Source organism: Pieris rapae, chromosome 19 (assembly GCF_905147795.1).
Source record: "Pieris rapae chromosome 19, ilPieRapa1.1, whole genome shotgun sequence".
In the NCBI taxonomy this organism is placed as follows: domain Eukaryota; kingdom Metazoa; phylum Arthropoda; class Insecta; order Lepidoptera; family Pieridae; genus Pieris; species Pieris rapae.
In genome coordinates, this window is record NC_059527.1 from 4,721,818 (window position 1) to 4,747,920 (window position 26,103).

Here is a 26,103-nt window from a genome sequence, read left to right on the forward strand (position 1 = left end):
TGGATTTATTCAGTTGGTAACTTGGCATTATTGCTTCTTGGCGCCGTTGTAGGAAGTAAACAAAACAATTGTTAATAGTATATATTTGCCATATATTTATATACCATATAATTTTATTTGTCCTTTAAGTTTTTAGTTATTTATTTACTTGGGAAGACAAAAAAAGGTAAAATCTTTTAAGGTTGAGTCTGACTTTTTTATGTGTAAGGCATGTCGGTTTCCTTACGGTATTTTCATCACTGCAACTAGCGAGTGTTAAATGCGCCCATACATAGAAAATCCACAGTCAATACCATGGATCGACACTGGAACCTCAGGGATGAGAATCGCACGTCGAAGTTTAAAGAGTAAAAGTATAAACCAACGTAAATACAAAACAAATTAGTAATTATATTTTGTTCCATTTATTTGCCTAAAATTACGAAGCATTGCAAAATATCAATGCTTCGTAATTTTACACGTAATTGTTCGTAACTTTTGGCATGGGTTCAGACATAAAAAAATTCCAACAAATGCCATTCATTGAAACGTGATGTGAATACTGATTTGATCTGGTAATACTTTCAAAGTGGCATTACTTGAGTATGTTGGTACTTTTTCCTTTTATTGTATATAGTATCTTTTGTATAATAAATACACTTTAATAAGTTATTAGCTGTTTGTTCATTCTTCACTACAAAATTACTACAATTGGAAAAAAATACAAAATCAATATATACTAGAAAAAAATTAATAAAAATACATATAGTACTTGCTTACAGTACCAATACGTTTATGTCGAAGTAAAATAAAATATGTATAGGATGTCGAAAGAAGTATATATATATATATATATGTATTTGTTTTAAGTAGATGTTACTAATAGTACGGTATGGTCAAAAGAGTTAGCGTGGTAGATCCTAATAACAGAAGGCATTACGACGTCTTCTAACGGCTTATGCTATAATTAAAAAGTAAATATCATAACCGGGGTTTATTTATAACTGTATTTATCAATTTACGCTATCGTGATTGGAGACGGGAGCTCGGAACGTTTAACCATTAGTTACAGTAATCATTAAATCTAATCTTCCAGCTATTTGTCTTAACTGTCCGTAGCTTTTTCTGCATCGATTTTCGCCCATCTACTTCCCTGGCCTTTGTTATACCGTACTTTCACCTGTCTAATGCGATTCGTAAATAATCATTCCCAGAGTGTTTCCCAATGAAATAAAGACTACCGATAAACGATGGTCACGAGTCCTTATAAATCACGACTTGGTACAATTGAGATTGAGTGAAAGTCATGATTGGCCATTGTAGGGATAGGGCGGACGTAATTTCTCGCTTCATCTTGATTGTCGTGTGAACTCTTGTTTACAAATGAGTTTATGCTGTCTACGTTTGTTAGCTCTGAATTATTTTCTTTGGCCTGTTTACATATAATTAAAAATAATTACTAAACTTAAGCGTGTGATTTTGCGGAGTTTTCCTGTATATATTGTTTTTATTTCACTATTAGAACGAATTTAATATCATGAAATGTTACATTCGTGACTACATTCTGTGATCTGATATTCAAGTGAACTCGTCCAATGCCGCTACAATAGCGGCATCCTTGGACGCATTAACACTAATCAAGGAAGGAATATTTACGCCCAAACAAGCTTCTTAATAGCTTATGCATCCCTAGTACATGTAACATTATTTTATCAACTGATGAATTAAACTCATTAATCTTATAAATCACAGGAAAAAGTTTACAGGAAATGAATCGTTTAGAATTAATTCTTGTAATTGTGCCGGAACTTAAAAAACTTAATATAAATTGTTTTAGAATATTGTAATAAATACGGTTTTGTGTAACGAAAGTTCTAAGTAACTAGGGAACACGTAGATTCTCACGTTATTTAAAACCGGTATTAGATTTGACTTATGAGGTTCGCCTTACGGCTAAAATTGGTTTTAATTAACCGCCTATTCTGACAATGATGCAATCCGAAAAACAATATTCTGTCTATAAATGTCCTTCACTTTGACGAATGCTCTATTGTTTTAAAGGATTTTTGCATTAACATAAATTGTTCACACAGTAATTATTGTTCGTATGGTACTTTGAAACGTTTGTCGATAATATGTGGCGGATTTTTGAATGATATACTGTTGTTTTGGTTTCTTTTAGTTGTAATAATAAACGTTTATAATACGTAAAGGAGAGCAGAGGTGGCCTAGTGGCTTCAGCGTGCGACTCTCTCATACCTGAGGTCGTAGGTTCGATCCCCGGCATGTGCGCATTTAACATTTGCTCGAAGGGTGAAGGAAAACATCGTGAGGAAACCGACATGTCTTAGACCCAAAATGCGACAACGTGTTTCAGGCACTGGAGGCTAATCGCTTACTTGCCTATTAAAGGAAAAAATGATCATGAAACAGATTCAGACATCTGAGGCCAAGACCCAAAGAGGTTGTAGCGCCACTGATTTAATACGTAAAGGACTTACCAAAGTCATAATCTATAATTATATATAGATAAATACAAATATATTAAGAATAATTAAACTTAGTATTAGAGTTTGACTTTGTGGTAATCATCACGACAATTTTATCAACAGAAGCCATTATACCTTTTATATAAAGAAACGAGGATATATTTTAAAGTCTTCTGCTGAAATTTCATTTTTAATTGAATTGCATATAGCTGATTTCATTAGTGTTTAGCTGAAGATAATAGAAAAATGAAACGATTTATTTATTCACAAAAATAATATTTTGTATAGGTGAATCAGTATCGGATCGTCCTGAAAGCGAAACAAGAATACCAGGCGAGCAGAGATGTATGGAAGTTAGGATTGCGCGGGCGGCGGGAGGACTAGGGCTCAGTATTGCTGGAGGCAGAGGATCTACGCCCTACATCGGTGATGATGAAGGCATCTTCATATCGCGGGTCACGCCTAGTGGCCCAGCTTACCAGGCTGGACTTAGGGTAAGTAATTCATGAGCACAATGACAAAACTTACCATAATCCAAGTAATAAATCTTAAATCTTACGACGAACAAAAAAGGTATTTGATTTTAAGCGAAACGAGTTTTTGTTAAATTTTGCGGTTTGCGTATTATAAAAACCAAGACTTTAACCGCAAAACAATTGTTGGATATTGTTCCTATTAAAGATTACAGTTACATTGAAAGGGCATTATCGTGAATCTATTTCACAGATTCATGCCCCAACTTCTAAGCATCGTCACGCACTTGGTTTGTTCACGTTTAACCCGAGTTCGAAACAAAATTCATTGTGTAAGATGTTGTTGATAAGAAAAGAAATTAAACATAGAAGACGTGGTACAGTTGGGTCAGTTCTTACTCTACTTAATAAATATTTACTGACTTTTGCATTGTCTTCAAGAATTAATTAGTGTCGAGAATATTATCCCATTCTTTTTTTAATGAGGTGAAAATGCACTTATGCAGGCGCGCATCAAGAATGTCAACTTAACAAAACTTACTCTCGAACCAGGAATAGAACATAGTACCTGTCACCATAGCAGCCACATACAAAGACCGCTAGGCTATGAGGCCCTTTTAAAAAGGAATATTGAATTACTGACCACTGTAATTACCATCCTCTAAACCTACACAGTCTCCTTTCTATAGTTCAATGCCCTGTGGATACTATAGAAATTCAACCATGCCCTCCATGTACGGTTTAAGCACTCGCCCGGTACCGTACAACCCTACCAAAGGCCGAGAATAAATTGAAAACTTACTCTCGAACCGGGAATCGAACCCAGTACCTGTCACCATAGCAGCCACATACAAAGACCGCTAGGCTATGAGGCCCTTTTAAAAAGGAATATTGAATTACTGACCACTGTAATTACCATCCTCTAAACCTACACAGTCTCCTTTCTATAGTTCAATGCCCTCTGGATACTATATAAATTCAACCATGCCCTCCATGTACGGTTTAAGCACTCGCCCGGTACCGTACAACCCTACCAAAGGCCGAGAATAAATTGAAAACTTACTCTCGAACTGGGAATCGAACCCAGTACCCCTCATCATAGCAGCCACTAAAACAGACATATTTAACTAAAGCTTACATAAGTATTAGCAGTCTATATTCTGTAACAAGAAATATTTTAATGATCTAATACATCACGATCGTGACCACATCGGCCAAAAAATAACTGTCGCCTTATAATAAGCATATAAAAATACTTTCAGGTTGGTGATAAAGTACTATCGGTTAACGGTACGTCTGTTATTGATGTTGACCATTACTACGCCGTGGAAGTTCTGAAGGCTAGTGGAGCCACACTCACATTAGTTGTCACCAGGGAATCTCCTACGTCTACGAGGTATTTACAATATATTTTCAGCGCAATTGGTATCAAGAACACAGTGTAATCTGTAAGTTCTAGATACATGATATAACAATGCTTGTTGTCATTCAAGGTTGTTTTTACTGTAAAGTGGGAGACGTGTATTAAAGTAATTCAGGAAGATACATAACATATTCGTTTATTTAAAAAAAAATATTTTTTCTAATGTATGAACCAATATATTATATTATTCAACTAAATTAATTTAAGATACAATTGAGAATCATGTGTTAATAATAAAATACTACTATTATATATTTTTTAGCTAATTACCTTAATAAAGGTATAATTTTTTTCGATTTTCATAAGTTTATTATATTGAAAGGCATAAAACTCTTCTCTATACAAATGTAATAAATTAATATTTCAGAACGCATAGCCGTGCTCCTAGTGGAGCGAGCCATCACTCAATATCTACAGCCGATACAGTATCAACTCTCGAGAATGGACAGGTAATCGCATTTCTACCTTATCAGTATCTCCCTCGGATAGAATTGATAACAGACTTTGAACGCAATAAATACTGTCGAACATCTAAAATATTCATTAGTTCACTCAATATTGCGTATTTATCTACCCCTTCCTTATTGGACAAACGGGATCTTTTCCAAAAGTTTTGGGTTTGGATTTCGGCAAAACGGTATTTAAATCTTATATTTAAAGGATTTTATAAACTTGATTTGATATTATAAACTTATATCCGCTTAATCAGAATAATATTTTGGTTTATATTATAATATTGTTAATATCAAATTTATTAGATTTAATAAGATATTTATTAAAATACTCAATATAAGACCTAATATTTAAAAATTAATCCTTCAGATACTAACCGGTCGTGGTATACCAACGAAGCAGTTAATCATCAGCAATCAATATGCGCAAGAGTTGGAGCCGGAACAGAAGGACCAATTGCAGTTTACGAGTCCGATTATATCATCATCACCTATTCCTTCACCCACTCCAGCCACTTATCACCGACTTGAGGCTTCACCACCTCCTGCTACTCAACCTTATATACCGCCGGGTAAGTTTTAAACTAAATAATATAATTACAGTACCACATATTTTTCTTGGCCAGGGTCTAAAACTAATACTGCTGTCGCTATTTTTAATTGTCAGACTGATATTCTTTATTTTCGGTTATTTCTTGGTGTATACAATTAATAATTATACTGCTGCCAACTACCTGCCAACATTTAATTAAAATTACAGTATTAATTATAGTGGCAAAGTTTTAATTATCGAATGGTTCGGATTGCTAAGTGGCTTAAAAGATATTAAAAAGTGTCATATCAGTTGTTTCTAAGTTTGTGCACATTTTTTTAAGTCTAGAACTACCACTAGTATATATGTAGTACCTATCTAGAAATATGTTTTGTATTTAGCCAAATAAATCATGAAGACTTCAAATTATTCCCATTATAATGGTTAATTTTAATAACTGGCAATACTAATATCTTTGACATCGCCGCTCTTACCAGCCAAGAAAAGTATGTAGCACTCTTATAGTTTTCAAGAGAAAACTAGAAGTATTATTTTGTAGATAGTCTGTAATTTAATTGAAGTTTTTTTACTATTTTTTAATATATCTTTTAAAATAAGTTTTTTTTATAATCTGCTAAGCCAACTATTGAGCCAGTTATAACTTAGGTTAGTTTTGTAACATTTATATCCTAAATGATTATTACATAAAAGATTTTTAAAAAACTTTAAAAATTTCAGTGTACTACCAAAAAGTCCTAGTACACACAACGCTTATTCGGGACGGTGCGGGGCTCGGCTTCAGCATAGCTGGTGGAAAGGGATCTCCTCCGTACAGAGATGACAGTGACGCTATTTATGTCTCCCGGATATCCCCACAGGGGGCAGCCGCTAAGGACGGAAAGATGGCTGTGGGTGATAAAGTTGTATCGGTAAGAACAATTTTCATTTATTATGATAATTTTAAATTTCTGAAAATTATATAAATGTTCTTTATAATTTTAGTGTTAAGGTTTTTTTTTAAACTAGATATTTTACCAGTGAGTCTACAAAACAGGGTGTTTATATTTATTATGATATTTATAAAAAAATCTACCGTTTATTCCTATCTTACAAAACACATTTTCATACAAATAAAAAAAACTAGTATTATTTTCTATATATGTATCTATTTTGTTTCCAAATAAATATGTTTTACTGTATTTGACCAATATATATATTGTGTTTTTTTTATGTTTTAGATTAATGGTGTTGACATGGAGAACGCTTCGCACGAAGCCGTTGTGGCGATGCTCACGGGTCACGAGAGATTCGTTAGACTCGTTCTTCAGCGAAGTATCACACCTGAACAAGGTGAATTTATAAAAAAAAACATATATAACATTTTTTTTTGTGTTTTTATTCATTATAATGCGTTTTATCTAATTTTACTTAACTCCTTATTATACGGTATTTAGAAATGTATCATTAAGTAATTAAATAAATCATAACGTAATTACTAGTACTAAAAAAAATATCTCCACATATAACCTGATTTGCAATCAAAAAAATTTTTTTTAACAAAAGGTGTCTTATTGAATATTACATTACTAAATTGGCTAACTAAAATTTTCAGCGGATGCCCTAGCCAGGAAATCGACGTCAGAAGATGTGAGAGAGCACAAAACAAGTCTCAACAATTTGAATTCGAATAAACCAATTGCAAATCACGTATCACATAACCACACAGCCCCACGAGTTACGACCCACGTTGCCCCACAGATTGCCCCACAAATTGCTCCACAAATCGCTCCAAAAGCCCCACTAAAACTGAATGTACAGCAACAAAATATCCCGCCCCAACCGGCGCCAAGGAAACTTAGTCAAACCAACGGAACGGTAAGGATGTGAAAAGCTTTATTTATATGACGGATATACGATGAAGATTGTCAATAGTTTTGATACTTTATCTCATTTTTTTATAATTGTATTAATGCAAGAATTGTTCTGTTTAAACATTTATTTAGGATTTGTCTGACTAACGGTATAAAAAACTCTATGTATAAGATAGGGATAAGAAGTTTTGATACTTTGCCGAAATATGTGTTGTGTATTTCTGTTGACGGTATTCATAAGACATTACTTTTCAGGTGTAAGAAATGCTTTGTACTACAAGTTTTAATATTTAGTCCAAATGTGTGTTGAATGTATGGCATTTATTTTTAAGATGAATTGAAAAATTGTATTACGAATACAAATTTTGATACTTATTTGTGTCATAGATTTTAAATGTAATATATAATACTAACCTAATGTAGTTTAGTGTACATTAGTAGTTAGTAGCTTTCCCCGCTTGCGTTAATAAATAATTGTTACTGCAGGCGGAAAGGAAGCCAACTAACAGTGCGAGCACGCCTCTAACGCCCGCCGGTAGATTGCACGGATCTAACGACGATGTCTTCTACGACATACAGGTAACGTATCGGTAGCGGCCTATATGATGACTTATAGACCAGACAATTAAATTAATAATTTAAACGTGCTTTACAATAAAATGTCCAGAGTAAATGGAAATTTTTTTCTTACTTCAATTTATTTAATAAAGTCTGGTCTATAAGTTATTGTTCCTGTGACGTTTGCCGTATATTGAAATTTGTGAATGCAATCTGTCTTTCGCACACACGGCGGAATGTGGTGATGGTTATCGGCTTAACACGTTCACATCCATGCAACACGAGGACGTTAACCGCTTATTTATAGTCACGTTAAAATGACTAGTAATAAGTGGAATGTAAGCTTGTCCCGCTTAAATTGCTTTTCACGTGCACTATATATAGTCCAGCCGATAGTTCGATATCTAAACTGTTTCGTCTCGAAATAAAGAGCTCATATTTCGTGATGATAGGTGATGGTATTGTTAAACTATTGGTTTGGACTTCACTGCATTAGAGACCTTATGCTTATCATATTAGAGTTTCAAATCCAAATATTAATCGTCATTATCATTAACATCATTGTTGAAATATATGGATTTGTTTGCAGATAATATTGTAGTGTTTATGTGAATGAATAGTGTTTCATATGGCAGGGGATTGAATTAAAATAAATAGATTTCATACAAATAGTTGTGTCCGTAGTTATCGCGACTAAAACTCGTTATGGTACCCTTATATATTATTTAGTTATTATTCTAGTTTTATTCCAGTAATTAATTAATAATTATACATATTTCAAAGATAAGAAAAAGATATTTTTTAAATCTGGTCTAACTTTCCCTTTGATAAGATTTTTCTTTTGCAATTTAGAAGTTTATTGTTCTGACTTTATAAATAGGTAATTCCTTTTAGAAAAGTGATATTTGAACACAGATTTAAAACTTTATTTTAAATTGTAGTGTCTGAATAGTTCAAAAGTACATTTTTTTTTAATTTTATCATTTATCCTATGCAAAATTAGTTACAAAACCTATATCTAGTTGTTCGTATGGGTATAAACCTAATATGCTAGTAATAGCGGCTACCGTATCGAGTTTTGTAACGAAATTGATGCGATGTGAACGTGTTGAGGGCAGCCGGCGCGGCCGATCACGAACGAGGAGTTCCAAGCGATGATCCCGTCTCACTTCCTGGGCGGGCCCCGGGCTCCGGCCCCGCCTGCCCTGGGGCTCCGCATCACCGTGGAGCGGCCTCAGGCCGAAGTGCTTCTGCCCCCCGCGCCCTCCGCCCTCGGCCGCGTCACTGAGACCATCACCAAGTCCACCTTCACCGAGACGACGGTCACCCGGGTCACAGATAACCACCTAGCGACGCCCTTGATCATAGAAGTAAGATATCTGTGTGTCTGACTTCACTTTTAACGGGAATAACGATTTATCGACGCGTGTGTCATTCAGAATACTTGGTTCAATAAAAATGTATACTTGTTTTAGAATACCATATTTGACATAGTATTAAAGTTTTCTAAACATTAAGTTACAAATGCTTCTCTTCAAAGACTACTGCACCTATTTTTGATATAGAGGTAATATTATAACAAAATTTCATCGAAATCGGTGGGTATATACTGTATGTAATTGTATAACTCGTATTTCGAACTTTATAGTAGAAAATAACATTTGTAAAATCTAATATGAATACAAACATTTTAGATCAATCATTATTTATGGTCTTAATATAATTAAAAAATTAATTGAAAAATAAATAATTTTATCGAAAATTATTTATAGTATTTTCCAATTTTTTTAAATACAGACAAAACCAGTTGCTCAGGTATCTTAAAAGTTTACTATGTATTTTTAATTTAGCTATTTGCAATGTCGTAATCCGATCGTAGAAATGATTATCTCATGATGTGGCCTAAAGCAGAAACAGTCAGTTCGATTTGTCCAAATAACCTGGCCAAATCAGTAAAAGTCTATTTATTAATAAATAAATAAAATAATAAATAAATTATTTATTAAACATTTATTCACGGTACCAGTTTTTGTTCGTTTCGTCAAGTCTATACGAAAAAGTATATATCAACTCAGGCTTCAAGGCTTCACAGTATTAAAACTAAAATGTCAGTTATAGTCAAACATCAATACTATAAAGTCAGTTTTTACAGCTTTTTTTTAGTTTCAAATACTGTGGGCTGAATAGGTTTTACATATATTAGTTGTATTTAGTTTTTGTATAACAAGTACATTGTGTGGTTTTAGTGATGCATCAGCCTACTTGAGTAATATACTAAAATAGATCAGGACTTAGGCGGGTAACGTCAAGGCTTTTTTTAATGACAGCAGCCGATTAGTAATAAAAAACTAAGAAAAATTAGAGGCAAAAGAACGAAAATTATAACAATTGATTGGCCATATCTTGATGGTCAGTTCTACATACCACGACATATGTTTGTGGGTATATCCATAGAAAGCTTGTTATTTATTATAGTATATAAGTTTTATCGTAACTTCGTGGAAATTGAGCTTGATTCCACGGCAGTTCGATGAAATTGCTTTATGTATAGTTTAAGCTTTAAACCAAGACTAATTATGGTTTTTAAAGTTAAATGTCATATGACTTTGCCTTAATAAGTTATAATATCTCCCGGATACAAGGAATAAACGATTTCAGTACGTACTAAAAATATCTCTTTTATACTTTATGACAATACGGTATTATTTAAATGAAAAATTAATTTATATCCGAACTAAAGTTTAAGATGAAATTGTTCTAGGACGTGACATTGGTTAAAGAGGGTGGTTCACTTGGATTCAGTATTATTGGAGGGACAGATCATTCGTGTGTTCCGTTTGGCGCTAAGGAACCCGGAATATTTATATCGCATGTAAGTTTTTAATAAGTTAGGAAACCTTCAGATTTTTTTAAGAAAACAAAAATTTATGTAAATTTTACTTCACGCTCATACAATTATATTTGTTTTCCACATAATACTCATATCTTTACAGTTACTAATACGATAGAGCAACACCGATAATTCTACTATTAATAAAAATAAAGTTTATAACTAATCATATAACAGGCAACGCATGTAAATTTAGCCAGAGTGTACACAAATAGGTTTACCACAAGAGAAATGGTAATATCAATACCTTAATACAGTTAACGTTCGTATTTATATCTCCGTAATGTTATGTCCAGGTTGTGCCTGGAGGTGTAGCAGCTCGTTCGGGCAAGCTTCGTATGGGCGATCGCTTGCTTAAAGTAAACGGAAACGATCTCGTCGGTGCATCGCATAGAGATGCAGTTCAACTTTTATTGCAGCCCGGCAACACACTCGCGTTATCTGTGAGACACGACCCATTGCCACCCGGATTCCAGGTCAGTGTTTAAACGCACAAATTTGACACAAGATTCGCCAATCACGTCCAGACTAGACAAGTGCCAGCGACACTATATAATATGTTTTGATTTTTTTGTGGCTGAACGAGAAATCCCGATAGGTTATATAAAACTTATGTCAGATACTTACCATATATATTTAAAATATTTATGTAATATATAAGCATGATGCATATGTATTCTGCAATACTAACAATTATCTCATTGATTTGGCGATCTTGTGTCAAAGTAACTGAAAATTTTGAGTGAAGATTTATGTCTATAATTCAAACATGCATCTCACTGTAAACGATGAGGCAACGATGTCTGCATGACTGCAAGTATCTCATCAATGCTAAGGAAGTAGACAATTTTGATGCTCGGTAGTTTGGCGGATAATCGTGACGACATACGCTAATTGCGCTTCAAACTGCAAAATCAACTCTAAAGTGTATTGAGTAAGGTTGATATTCGACTAATTAAATTCATACTTCTTTGTTTGTATGATACATGCTTCCCTATTTACATTATTTTCGTAAACTTTAAACGTTTGAATCGCAATTGAAAAGCGTTTTTGTGACTTTTGCCGCGCATTGTGCTGCTACATAAGGTTAAGCTACAAAAATATCGCTACAGTACAAACTAGCTTAACATAATGGTTTAAAAATATTTTGTTTCCCGTGCGTACAACGGCCGTTGCAGGGTCGCATTCAAGTTGAGATTGTTGACGCAACTGTAAGTGGAATAAACCCGAAAGAATCTGTGTGTTTATGTCGAAAATCCTTATTCCAAAATTTGATGTGCTATCGTCTGTAACCCCGCCGTAATATTGACAGATGACATTTGACATTTTTGAACTTTTCGCCTATTTTGTAGCGCTTCCAGCTTTATATTGCTTCCTTTTTGTAAGTCTATATATCTTAGTGCACATGATTCTGCATGTGATCTGTGGCAGTTTGCTTGAACACGTATTTAAATGTATTGTAAACGTAATGCTACTCCTTTATTACACCAATACATTGATGTTATTATACAATGGTAATCTCATATTAAAGGATTAAAGTCGATGCATTTTAAACTCAGTCGTCGGGCAATAAATGTCACTGACAATAGGAATGTGCACGCAGATATAGGCGCACTTTATCGATACTTTGGGTCGGTCAGTTATTTTTGAGAATTTATTTTGTAACGTAGTTTTGAAGAACTTAAATAGTGACATCAACCCTCAAGCTCTGGCTGTAATTCAGGTTCCTGTATTTAAAAGAATTGAAATCCGACCCTGAGAAAACATGCCTCAATTTAAAAAAAATCCTATTCCTAATCCTATATTTATAAGATAATTTAGCATATCGATAGTACCTATCCTGTTATCGATATGCACCTCTACAATTCTTACGCACATCATTACACTTTTCCATAAGACCTGTAAGTGTGAGCGAGACAGACCTATTAATACTTAAAATAATTTAGCATATCGATGGTACCTATCCCGTTATCCGAGAGGCAGACAGATAAATATGATTTATGACCCGAAGCCTCAGTTTATAATGCGTCGACTATAGTACCTTAGCAAAATTATTAGAATATTAAAGAAAGTCCTAAAGGTAAATTCTTTTTGGATTTTGTGTTATGTTCAATTTATAGTTAACAAAATTTTAGAATACAGCCAGTCGATTTCTTTTCAAGCTTGGTAACTGGGGATTTAAAAAAAGTCTATAGTTAAAAGTATATAACTTAATAATGTCATAGTATCGATCGACACAATAACATTTCATAGAGTCTACAGCCGACTGTAACATGATTTGTTTAACAGGACCTAACAATAGTAAAGCAAGAAGGCGAAAAACTTGGTATGCATATAAAGGGTGGTCTTAATGGCCAACGAGGAAATCCCAACGACCCTAACGATGAAGGAGTTTTCATATCTAAGATTAATAGCGGTGGAGCGGCCAGGAGAGATGGTAGACTAAAGGTATGTATAGTCGCTATTATGTATATAGAACTACAAAATAAATTAATAAGAAGTAAATGTTGTTCCAACTCCAATTAAGAAGTATCACTTTAAAAAATTGTGATGTAAAGAAATAAAGTTCATTAAACATATAATAAATTCGAGTACACGTTACATCACAATACGGGGGTGACTGAAATTATTTAGTTGCAAATTCCATCAACTTCACCGTGATGGCTAGACAGTCCGTTTCACAAGGCACTTTATTTTGCGAACCAGCTAACTGTGAAATCGACCCGATCGGTCTTTCAGTTCTGTAAAAAATCAAAATCGATGTGACGAAATACGAGAAGAAAAAGCAAAGGTTAAATTGTATTTTAGTTTGGTTTGTAAGTACTTTTTTGGATTTTCACTTCAACTTTACTGAATAAATATTTAAGGTGGGCATGCGATTGTTGGAAGTGAACGGCATCTCGCTTCTGGGTGCGACTCACAATGAAGCCGTGAACGCTCTACGCTCCGCTACAAACGCTCCTTTGCACCTCGTAGTGTGCCACGGCTACTCACGACCTGAGAAATATACCGTAAGTCCATTTTCTCTTAATTAATAATAAAGCCACTGCAATTTTATATTGAATTTAAATTCACTACTAAATTTGTAAAATAGGTGTATAAGTATACACCTATACACCATAGGTTATATAGATTTTTAGCACAATAGAACATTTTTTTTTCGCGTTATAACGTGCATGATTCCCGACAAATAATATAAGTTAAGACATACGAGAGTTATACTCACCGCTAAGTCTCCACTCTGATTTTTGTGAAAATACACGCTGGTACGCATTACTTATCCAACCATTAAGACTTCTTTTTGTTTTTTCATATGCACTTTTTGCAAATAGGTCGCAAATTTTGTAATTTTACATAGTAGTGCATGTTAATACAGACCGGTAGCGAGAGCGGGACAGCTGAGACGGGAGGTTCGCTGTCTCACTCTACGTCCAGCCTTGATCGGGACGACACCCTTCATCAACAACAGGTAGTTTTATATTCATATTAAATTTAACTGATAAATGTATTCTAAATAAATACATTCGACCTAAGTCGTATCTGTTTTCTTAATCTGATAATTTGGTGTTAGTAAAATCAGATTTTTTCTTTTTCGTAGTATTTGGTTAGGTACATATGTACTCTAAGCACAGCTGGCCACATTAGGGCCGAACTACTAGGCTGCCACTACTTATTAATCAAAAAAACCCAGTGGCGCTACTACCATTTTCTGTCTGGTTTTCTGGGTAAATGTATATCATTACTTATCAGTTGGTGATCAGACTCCTGTCACACGTCGTCACCTTTAGAGTCTAAGCCCTAAGGCAAGCCGCTACGTCACGACGTTCTCCTTCACCGTTCGAGCGAATGTTAAATGCGCATATAGACAGAAACAGAAGGGCCATTGGTGCACGCCCGAGGATCGAACCTACGATGTCAGGGATAAGTCGCACGCTGGAGCAATGAAGCCTACACAACTCGCTTATTAATAAAACATAAAAGTTAAAAAAAAAACATAAATACATTATATTCAAAGTAGTATGTCGATTTATACATTTATGCCTGTTAAACATTGAAATCGATTTGTGTGCTTTTCTTATTAAATTATATGCTTAGATGTACCTATTATATAAATATTAATGACAGCGATATAATAAAGGTTATAAAAGACGAAGGTGTTTATTGCAAATTTGTGATTTTTCAGGACAACAATGTACACCAAGATATTGTGCAGTTTGAACAAGAAAAGCAAGTGGCTGAGATGAGAGAAAAGTCTACACCAGAAAAGGTATTGTCTTCAAGCTTTTAACAGAATCAAACTGTGCAATATAATTACGTATTTTATTAAATTTTACTGAAATAATAAAAAAATCAAATATTCATATAGGTAACACTGTTATGAACGTCAAATTTGTTTTTTAATTAAATTCTCAAATCAAGGGTGTTGAAGGGAAGAGAAGAACTGCCATTAAACTCTTCGCCACTCGTTTTAATTGCCAAGTTTTCTTTTTACACAATGTTTGTTAGGAGCTGTAACCATTACATCATTTTCCACATGACATCTTAAGTAATAAAAGTATAACTTATATAATATATAAATAGGTGTCTAAGCTCCTTTAATATTTATCTTCAAACCTAGAATTACCAGGTCAAAACATCATACTTACAGATTTTAACGGTTTAATTTCTATAAATGCAGGTAATGGACATAGTACACGCAGTGGAAAGTATCGCACTTGAACCAGGTCCGCCCATTTCTCCAGAACCTCATCATAAAACAACTACAGTCGTAATGTCCAAACACACGCTGCAACCTCAGGTCAGTCTACATTTCTTCCCGCACACCGACGTATGATCCGTAGATTATAGATTATTAGATACGTTATAAGTGTACGCGTATACGTGCACATTAATACAATGTATACGCAAATATATATTTACTATATCTGTTATTTCATTTTGCTTTAAAAATAAACATAATATGTATTTTTATAAAACATTACTTTTAAAAACGTATGTAGTAGTATAACATATGTATGTATAGTGTAAAAGTAAATTTATAAATACGCGCGTATACGCGTACTAAACTAGTCTTCGTAATTGTACCGTCTTACTAAGTGAAATACCAATATTTTATTGATCAAACCAGTATACATAAGATTTTATAACTGATTAATTTAATTTGTTTTTGGTATTTTGCTATAGACATCTTTGAGGCTATTAGTTTTAGGATTAGCAAAATATTGAATCTTTATTATTCTAGATGAAACGAAAATGCATGCTTATAAGTCTGTAGCTATTATAATAGTGACTTTCAACGCAGGTACTATTTTACGTAATACGAATCTTGATAGCATGAATGTTTTCGAATTTGTATTAAACTGCACGGTGGAATAAAGGAAGGCATGCACCTTAAACTATGGCTTGCATGAAAATATCCTCTATTACAAACTGTTTATTATCTTCCAAAATAAATGTTTTAACGTAGTGGTACTTGGGTTCTGATGTATTGTCCTATATTTTGTATGCATGTTTGACTCTCGTCTCGAGATACCCGAATACATAGATGTCGTAATTCGTGAAGTAGATGTAATGTTTACTGATGTTATTACGTCCATTGCAGACTGCGTACCTTCAAGGACTGGAGCGAAACACTTAGTAAGCAATACATTAACAGTCCAGAGTTTTGTAAATAGTTCGATTGAGATTTTTATACTCGTAGATTAAGTTCATCTAACTTCCGTAATTAGATGTGATAAATCGCATTCCACTGAGGCGATAACGTTTATAACTGGAATAGAACAGAAATGTCTTGATATTTAAGTGATTACGTAGTAGGTTAGATATATGTATTTCTCATAACGGTGGAGATTGGTTAAGTGTTTACAAATTAAGTCTTCGAAGGATTTACAATTTTCTTCCAAATACGTTATATTTTGGTGATGTCTATATAAGTAGTCTGAATTGTAATCGCTTTTCTGAACTTTTATTCTTTAGTACTGTATTTTTACATAGCTTTTACTGTAAAACACCAATAATGGCGTGACTGTGTATGAAATAAGATAATATACATTTAAATGACCAAGTAGTCAATATACCTCGATAATCTCTTAGCTCGGTGTACTCTGTAACATTTTCGATGGCGTTTTGTAGTTCCACAAAATGTTCCAATTTAAACAATTCAAGTAGAGATGTATCTTGGTTATCAAAATGATATAATACAAAGATTATACCAAGATACACTGGCGCTAGTTACATACAATTTTATCTCAAGCCTTATATTGTAAGCTCGCAGTTATACAACTTCTGTATATTCACCTAGTATCTCTCTAAAGGTGTTAATTTTAAGCGAAATTTTAACGTTCTCCCATATATTTGTATCGGTAGTTGTTAAATTTGATTCATTAACTATATTAGACGTTATTTGTAATAATTCAATGGTCTATTGTTTATGAATTAATTCTTTTGTTGGCTGTAAGAGCTGTATCGGACTTATTAATGACATATCAGACTTTGTTGGCCTTCAGATTGTTATTGTTGTTCGTTGGTGTTCCATCAATTGTATTGCCAAATATTGACTGCCAATCATTTCAATTGTGTTAATTGGAAGCGACTGGAACATTAGATTATTAGACATTTTACTTTGTATACAAAATTATTGAAATGGGAATTATATAATTATATTTAGTGTTGAACTTAAATACACAATGTTTCTGAAATGTTTGTTTTTTCTATTATCTCTTTGCAATAGCTTTCCGTTACCGCCTTTAAATCATTTATTTTGGAAGATTTTGTTATCGCTATATCAATCTTTGTTTTCACTTCTTTATAATTAAGCGTTTTCGTGCAAGCTGCTTCGCTGCCGACAACTTTTCAAAAGCGTCTTTCCAATATTGCACTCTAGCTTCTATTATTGCTAAGTAACGACGAGTAAAGTGTATATTATTGGTTTTGGTTAGTCGTCTAGTTCGCAAGCGGCGCCGCTTTCGCCGCTCGCGGTGTTCACGGAACAAAAGGTGAAGACGCCTCCTCCGATGGACGACGGTACTTCCGTGGATCCGCCGCTTCGCCCGCCCCCTCCGCCTCAACCGCCCAAACAGAAACCTCAAGTTCCCCGCAAACCGCAAATCAAGCGAGTTAGTTTCACTCCGGATTCAAAAGACGTATACGATCCGCTCTTGTCGACAAACGAACGAACGAACCCTCAAACCGTAACGCATGAATTGCATGAACGCTCCGCGACAGAATCAGATACTAACGATGCATGCCCAGACAAGACCCCATTACTAACTCAGAGTCACACCAAGATCGAAGTGAAAACGATAACCAACACTGTTCGTCCTGAAGATTTTATTATCCCCCCTCCGCCATTATTTGCAACAAAAGTAAGTGAAAGTAAATTAATTCACGACGATATAGACGATGTAGTCCCGCTAATCGCTGTTGTCCCAGAGCGTATCGTGCTTCCTCAACCGATTGTGGCAGAAACAACCGTGCAGTCCTCTAACTCCACAAATTCGCCTGAAACAGAAAACCCTCCGCCAATCAATTATACAGCTTATCCTCATTTGGATCCATCCGTTAAAAACATCGATAAGAATTTACGTTCAACCATATTTTCTGAAGTGCCTTCACAACAAGTCTTCCGTAATGAACTACCGTCATTGGAAAGCGACGAACTATATACCGAGCTGTCCGTTAGTCCCAGTGGCCAACCTGGCCCGCCCGAATTACTGCACGCCCAATATAAAACTCTTCCAACGGTTTCGCACGTACCTAATTCGCCTTGTTATTTACATCCTTCTAGAAGTTATTTCGCTGATCTGGCCATTTCGAATGAGAATCAATCTTTACGGGACTTGCGTGTTAAAACTTTACCCTCCATGGTGCACTCAACGACATACCCACCATATGACCCATATCCATCCTTAACTACGGTAGCTGGAACATATAATCCATACACATGTATCGTGCCGCCTCCTACCGGTCATAAATCTTTATCCCCTACATTAGTCACTTGTGTAGAGAAGGACATATACGCTAACTTAAACCAAAGTGTTCATGATGTGGGTAATCGGCCCATGAGTGCCCAGTCTGAGAGAAGAGTGCATTTTGGCGATGTGACAAGTGCTCTTGAATCCGATATACCGAAAAGTTTGGAATCTATGCGAGAGGGAAGCTCTTCGCCCGCATCCTTGAAACCCGCATGGAGCAGCAAAATCAAATCCTTCGCCATCGGCGAGGTAATAAATTGATGTTCGGCAACTTATCACATACACAAACACTCAGCTTCTTTTGATTGTGTTCGTCGACAACCCCGCCCGACTTGACTAAACATTTGATCAATGTTCCCCATATACCATTTTGTACGGATTTTAACTTGCATTTATTATATTTTGCATGTTTCGTTTATTTACATACTTACCCTTTTTTTCGTTTAGCATTTTCATCTCTGACTGCATGGGTGTTTGATTGCCTGGTGACGGGATTTCACTGTATATTATTGTGCTTTTTTCCATTGTTTCAACATTTTCACGAATAACACTTTTAATTTCAAGGATATTGAATTGTGCGATCAATCTTTCAGACGTCACCACCTCAATCTGGTAATTTTGTTAAAGCATCTGTCAGCGATAAGAAAAAGTTTTTTGAGAACGCGATGGAAGAGAGCCATAAATCGTCACCAAAACCGGGTAAAGATTTCTTTGTACTTCATGACTTAATATAAATATATCAATTACATTTTTAGATAACTCCATGTTGTACTCTAAGGTCTACCATAAACTAGTGGCTGGCCGAAGTGCGGTGTGCCATTGCGGCAGGATTTGTAATACTGATAGTACATACCTATATACGTCTGAACAAAAACCTAAATTATAACATATCTTAACTTTAAAGCTAAACAATGGTTACGTATACATTGTTTTCAAATGGTTTTGCTGCTAAAATGCCAATTAACGCTAATTTTAACGTTATATACAATAAAACGAGATTTACTAATTACTAAACTAATTTTACAGAGAAAGTCTTTACCTTTCTGTCGGCCGATGAGGTAGAAAAATTGAAGCAAGAAGAGGAGAGGAAAATGGCGTCGTTGTCCCGTTCCGAGATGAGTTCTTGGTCTCCGGGGGAGGAGCGTAGCGGAGAAAGTGAACATTCTGATGATGAGCCTTATGAAAATGGACACAGGTAGGTCCACCGATTTTGTATGTTAGTTTAAACCACATGAAAATCGTGAGTACAATGGAGCAAAAAATATTTTTTTCGTTGGATGGCCATATGAAGAATTCAATCACAAACCATATAAAATTGTTATTATTTGTGGTTAAAAGACTACATTACTATTGATTCTGCAATTTGGGGTGTATAGCGTGTCACTGGGCGGCGTTAGTCCATCAGCGAAGTCCCAAAGGCGTAGGGCTGCGCGTGAGAACGCAGAACACGAAGACGCGGACGTACGCGCCGCGCGACGAGCGGCTTGGAGGGCTGCACGTCTACGCTCTTTGGAAAAGGTATGATTATGATTTTAATACAGTGAAACTGATTGCTAATTTTGATGAACTTTAATACTTTTAGACGATGAGATGTATTTTTGAGTTGTAAAGCCGTTTTTAGGTGTATTTCAAAACGTTGAACGGGAGAAGGGACTGTTGCTTGAATTGTTTTAATGTTTTTGTCAATAATCTAAAGAGACTTCATCGCTTAAATGATAAAAGTAGCCACTCTATTCTTTTATCTTTATGTATTGTTATATTTATTAAACCGTACTAGAATCCAGTTTAAAGGGAAACGGCTTTAAAATGGCTTTGACGATTAACATTTTTAGGATGCGATTGAGTCACAAAAAGCAATTAAAAGCATGGTGGGCCCGGCGCATGAGATCATTGGAGAAGTCCCTCCAAGGGACACCTCTCCTTCAGAGGTAAATGTTACCTTTATAAATAACCTGAATGTGTCCTAATCTAATAATTTACATAGAAGGAACAAGTAATAAATAAAAAAGCAATAAAGAAAAAAATGTGTGCGTGTGTGTATACGTAAGAAGTGAAACTTTTTTATGACCTTATTTTTCGAAAAATGATCTACTATATGGAAATTTACAGATATTGGTTAAATAAAGTTAAATTAGATAAAATTTAACATATGGCTTTTATTATCTTATACATGAATACAAATAAAACAATTATTTAATTTTACCTTATTGCTACTACGATTATTTCAGAATATCATTAATTGTACTTTATTACTATAATTGTTATCGATATTTTATATTTTTGTTATTAATGGTTTCTACTCAAACGTGGTAGGGACAAGAAAAAGATGGAAGACGGAAAAATGTGACGGTAATTTTTTTCCAACGCCGATAAAGAAGTTTCACTACAAAAATTTTTTATTTTGTCTTGTTCTTTCTACTCACAATAGAATGTTTAATCCAATGTCTGTCGTTAACCCCCAACTGTTATTAACATTAAACCAGTCGGTGTTGCATTCCGATCATACTGTTCACGCGACCTCCATACTTCACTATTCGAGGTCAGCTTCAAGTTAGTCGACACCTAACTTCCGTCTTAACTCATCTGTGGGTGCTTCGCATTGTGTACGTCTAATGGGGTTTGTGTTTTGGCTTTAAAATAGAAATGGCCCCTGCCACGTATCGCGTTACGTACAAAACCGGGCCAGATTCTGGCAGTCAAGGAGAAGGAAAAGTTATTAGACGAGAGAATAACGCTCCGCACCGAAGAATACGTTTGTCCCGCGACCGGCGATACTAAGGTCCGAACCATCGAGTACATTGAGAAAGTCATAGAGAAAGAGGTACTGCGATTGTAAATGCTATATATACGACGCTGTACACAGCCGTTTGTGTGATCTGTGGAATACGCTTAGCTTTCGACGAGTTTTTCTATAACAAGATGGGTCGACACGCCATTAGGCACTTAGCAACACCAGTTTTAGTAGATAGCACTTAGGCGTTCACAAGATGCGGTGGCAGATTTTGTAAATAGTTTCAAGTAAATTCCGATTTGTAGTTTTTAAGTTATTAATTGCATGATTTGGTAGCATGGCATGTTAACGTTTGTTGTGTATTTGTCAGACAATACCTGGGTTCTAGAGCGGGCCTTCACAGCAGGAGTAATGGTGCGTTGCGTTTATATATTTACGAGATCATCACATTGATACCATCAGTATTCAACTGCTTCGCCTTATCAACGCTTACTAATTTTAGTATCCACTAACGGGACACCATCATTGTAGAATATTCACATTTTTCCATTTTGTGTTGCCAGTAATGGATCTCGATTCCATAAGTAACAATTTTCACAGGTGGAGACAACACAAGAGAAAATTATATCATTGGAATTGACGACGAGTCCCACCAGTGAGACGGCACCCACAGATCTAGAGGGTACGGTAATAGGTCTCGGGGAAGGGGAAACGGAAGGAGACAACTCTCTCCAACCTGATATAGTGCAGGTTGTAAACCCCTTGCTCGACGGCGGCGCAGGCCGCGTCACCGCCATACCCGTAGGACCGGCACAGAGGCTCACAACCTACTCCGAACACCAATAGACCACTCGTGCCCGACAAACTATTGTATTTTTATTTTTCTTTTCTAATTTTGCTTTATTCCGCAAAATATCCCAAAAGGAATCACGTAAAAATATTATTAGTTCGCATGCGTTCCCGCTAGGTACGTGGGCGTCGCCATGACAACCAACAATTCACGACACTATTCCGTCGATGATCGTTCGTAGATTTCTTCGGAACAACGAAATTTCTCACCATCTTCTGTATTAACTGTGATAATAAAATAGAAATTCCACCGATTAATAAATTGAGGCAGAAGAAATCCACTAACGATTTTTTTGTATGCATTTTACGATCACAATTTTGTTTTATTTTTTTTATTATTATTTTGCAACGGAGTTTTATTTTGATATTCTACTTTGAGTACTTTACGTATTAAAATATTTTCATTCCGTCATTTATTGATCGACTGAATGTTGATGCAGTGGTAATTGTGACTTAACGTTAGTATGTTTTGAGATTAGGTGAACAACACCTGTAACATTGTAATTAATTCTAATATTATTGGCATCACAGTCTTCGTTTGATTTTAGATTAAAATAAACTTTACGTATTTTTGTATTGTCATCAATCGTGCAGTATTTGTGTTCGGTGTATTAATTTAATTCATTTTTATTGTAATAGATGTTTGTGGTGCCTTAATTATTATTGTATAATAGCGATTTTAACAATGTCACTTGTTGTAATAAATTATAATAGATTCCAATTTTAATTGTTAATATTTCAATTATTGCATTTGTAACTGTATGACCTTTTTACCATGTTGTATAAATGTCTATTGACTTATCGAATTGTATATTTCCGTTTTTAACTGTTTTTGAAAATTATTAAATAGGTATTCGCTATGAATGAATTGTATTGTGAGAATGCTAATTGTGTGCCCTTTGTAACTTTTTAAGCTCTTTAGCTACTTGTGGATATAAACTAATGAATTATTGTACGTTTGTCCTATAAATGGTTTAATATATATTTTAATAAAATTATAGCGTTGTTTTATTTATACAAAACCAATGTAATGTGTATATATTTTATTTAACAGAAACATAATTTAAGTCGGGCAAATCTTAAGCATAGTTTACTTCTTTGGTGCTATGATGCCTTCCAATTGCGCCTGGAAAATGTAAATTTGTGGTTAGCTTTGACTTTTTTGTCCAGGTTCGTCTTTGAGAGTTTTGAGAAAACATCGTGAGGAAAGCGGTATGCCTTAGACCCAAAACGTCGATGCTGTATGTTAGATAAGGCTGATCACCTACTTGCATATTAGATAAAAAAACAAAAGAATGATACAGAAATGGTTTTCCACCATTCTATCCAGTTATAATTATTTTTGCAAACCAGTAAAAGTAATTGTACTTTTCATCAATTTTGTGAATGACAAGAAAGCCCTATAGAGGTATATAATTTTATGGCCTTTTAATTAATCTGTAATTTTGTATACCTTCAGCTGCGCATTAGTTTTCTTCAGCGCGAGCAATTCTTCTTGGTGACGCTTCTCTTCTGCCGCTCGTAGTTCTGCAGCTCTCCTCTCCAATTGTTCTGTCTTCTGTTTCAACTCTGTGCATAGCTTCTCGAGTGCCGAACGTTCTGTTTCTAGCTTAGCTACTTGATCCATGAGGTCGGATTTACCTTGTTCTGACTAGATGAGAGATTTTTTTTACTAACTACTAAGTTCTAACAATAGTATGTTTGACATCCGTCACCACTACTACTGATTTCAAATTAAATCATATTGGAGTAAAAGTAGGCTATTTTCATATCTGTCTATGTGTGTGTTTGTGTGAATGTATGTTTCAAATCTTTGATATATGTACCAGTCTGTCCTAAAGTCATTGGTGAGAATGAATGAAACCTTAACAGCAGTACATCATCATGAATCCAATTTTGTCGCTGATCTTTTATCTAGTTACAATTTATAGAGAGCTTACATTATAATATAGAAGTTAAATTATAGGCTTAATTTACTAAGCAGCTCTATAATCTAGTATATGTCAATAACCTTATGTCCCTTTGGCAAGGCTTTAATTACAATAATAAAAATAGTGTGAGTATATCTTAAAAATGCAAAATAAATTCACATAACAGCTAATCAAACCTGTAAAGCTTTTCTCATCCCAAAAGCAATAGAACTACAGTATAGTGTTTGATAAGCTTCCATTGTTATTCTTGCTTCATCACGAACACGTAATAGAAGAAGCCCCCTTTCGCCACAATTTATTGTTACCTTAAACAACAATATTATCTTATATACTTAAACATTTTTATACCGTGAAAGTACATAACTCGGTTACTTTACTTCCAAATAAACCACCATCTCAGTTAGGGTCACTTTCGTATTTCATTATATTATGTTCACTTTAATAGACGCAAAGTTTAAAAAAAAATTTAATATTATTATACTTGTTACTTTCCTTAATTTGTATTAAATAATCCGCTGAAAATGAAAAAAAAATAACATGACGTTTGCTCGCTAAAGCATAAAATATGGTGTTATTATCTAAATTTTACGTAAAGCGTATTTTGAAGCACAGGCTTACCTGTCGAATAAGCTCATCAAAACATTGTGTATACAGCTGCCTGCGCACCGGACATATACCAGTTTCTCTCGCTTGTCTTTGCTGAAGGCGCGTATCTAGAATTTCTTGTAAGTTGATCACGTCGAGTCTTGTGGCTGGCGTCGATGATATCTAAAGAAAATCTTATAGCTGTTTCAAACAATATATATAGAAGAACTTTTAAAATGTAAAAATCTGTGAAAATCATAAATGTCTGAAACGAGAACGATACGAGATAGTCAATCATTTTTTTAAAACCTGGCGCATACTTCATCCTTTAATTCTTATAAAACTGAACTCATATTGAAGAATTTCGATAAGAACTCATACCTACGTTGTTCTCTATTTTTCTGTTAGAAATAAAAAATAAATCAGTGGCGCTACAACCTCTAGGTCTGATCTCAGATTTCTAAATCTGTTTCATGATCATTTTTCAATGAAATAGTCAAAGTGATCAGGCACAGGTGACTGACATACGCTGTCAACTTTTTGGGTCTAAGACATGTCAGTTTCCTCGCATAGAAAGTCTATTGGTGCACAGTCGGGGATCGAACCTACGACCTCAAGAATGAGAGTTGCACGCTGAAGCCACTGGGCCAACGCAACGCGATACCTTTTGTGTCCATATCTGACCATCTTCTTCCCATTCTTTGGGTGGAAGGATAGCATTTAGAATTTCTTCAGTCTCTCGTTTAGCTTCGGTCGGAACACAGGGCTGTGCAGCTGTACTGATACTAGGTTCTGACTAGAAAATACATTAGTTGAAATTAGTAGTTTCTATTATGTCCATTTAGTAGGATTTAACACTTGACTATAAACGAAATAGAAATGTATCTATTAAAATAAGTACTTTGCATATTTTGACTTTAGTGTTATTTTTAAATATCTTGCACTGTTTGCTACAATAAATTCGACATAATCAAATTCCAAGATACAGATTTGGATTTAAAATTAAATAATATAAAAAAAGGAATGTAATACTTACAGGCTTCTCTGGCTGTTTTGTAACAAGCACTGGATTATCATAACGCACTAATGTATCCTCAGCAGAAACTGGTGCCCTTTCACCCATTTTCTTTATTTACTCTTTCCGTAATATATTACTTTTGGCTTATAAATAAACAATATTAGTTACCATAGTTACGTAAGGTTTCCATGCCTACCAAAATGCCAACTCGTAAAAATTTTTTACGCTGATTGTGTAATTTGCAAATTTTAAATCTTTGTTTCATTAGATTAAGTATTCACCATTAGTAAGTATACATACATTTTAATCTTTCAATTTTTTATCAACTAATAAAAAAAATAGTATTTTA

At 34.6% G+C, this 26,103-nt stretch overlaps 2 protein-coding genes across 16 annotated transcripts in view; one reads left to right on the forward strand and one right to left on the reverse strand.

Moving 5' to 3' along the window:
• Nucleotides 1-23,218, forward strand: part of LOC111001652 (protein lap4) — a 75,667-nt gene extending 52,449 nt beyond the window's left edge. For 6 of the 15 annotated variants that reach the window (XM_022271625.2, XM_022271628.2, XM_022271626.2 and 3 more), the window contains 23 exons: nt 2,757-2,962; nt 4,204-4,337; nt 4,732-4,813; nt 5,187-5,388; nt 6,087-6,277; nt 6,587-6,698; nt 6,961-7,223; nt 7,706-7,798; nt 8,896-9,147; nt 10,539-10,649; nt 10,964-11,143; nt 12,957-13,115; nt 13,535-13,678; nt 14,044-14,136; nt 14,851-14,934; nt 15,346-15,465; nt 17,606-18,889; nt 19,234-19,339; nt 19,667-19,835; nt 20,017-20,158; nt 20,473-20,568; nt 21,282-21,461; nt 21,972-23,218. In XM_022271625.2, the coding sequence (XP_022127317.2) occupies nt 2,757-2,962; nt 4,204-4,337; nt 4,732-4,813; nt 5,187-5,388; nt 6,087-6,277; nt 6,587-6,698; nt 6,961-7,223; nt 7,706-7,798; nt 8,896-9,147; nt 10,539-10,649; nt 10,964-11,143; nt 12,957-13,115; nt 13,535-13,678; nt 14,044-14,136; nt 14,851-14,934; nt 15,346-15,465; nt 17,606-18,889; nt 19,234-19,339; nt 19,667-19,835; nt 20,017-20,158; nt 20,473-20,568; nt 21,282-21,461; nt 21,972-22,217 (4,649 nt within the window). In that variant the 3' untranslated portion in view covers nt 22,218-23,218. The other 9 variants (XM_022271630.2, XM_022271634.2, XM_022271633.2 and 6 more) reach the window with 9 other exon arrangements.
• Nucleotides 23,219-23,260: 42 nt separating this feature from the next.
• Nucleotides 23,261-25,889, reverse strand: LOC111001649 (putative inner dynein arm light chain, axonemal). Its single transcript, XM_022271622.2, has 6 exons — nt 25,773-25,889; nt 25,401-25,532; nt 24,770-24,919; nt 24,328-24,456; nt 23,674-23,871; nt 23,261-23,346 (listed from the first exon to the last, which is right to left on the reverse strand). The coding sequence occupies exons 1-6, from the start codon at nt 25,857-25,859 to the stop codon at nt 23,311-23,313; spliced, it is 732 nt and encodes a 243-aa protein (XP_022127314.1). The 5' UTR covers nt 25,860-25,889; the 3' UTR covers nt 23,261-23,310.
• Nucleotides 25,890-26,103: the final 214 nt, after the last annotated feature.

What these genes read in the sequence shown, in the direction of transcription:
- LOC111001649 (XM_022271622.2), bottom strand. Translation starts at nt 25,859, where the DNA reads ATGGGTGAAAGGGCACCAGTTTCTGCTGAGGATACATTAGTGCGTTAT. An exon ending in GGATGAGAAAAGCTTTACAG is followed by an intron (nt 23,872 to 24,327) that starts GTTTGATTAGCT and finishes TCTCTCATCTAG; the next exon opens with TCAGAACAAGGTAAATCCGA. An exon ending in AAACTAATGCGCAGCTGAAG is followed by an intron (nt 23,347 to 23,673) that starts GTATACAAAATT and finishes TACATTTTCCAG; the next exon opens with GCGCAATTGGAAGGCATCAT.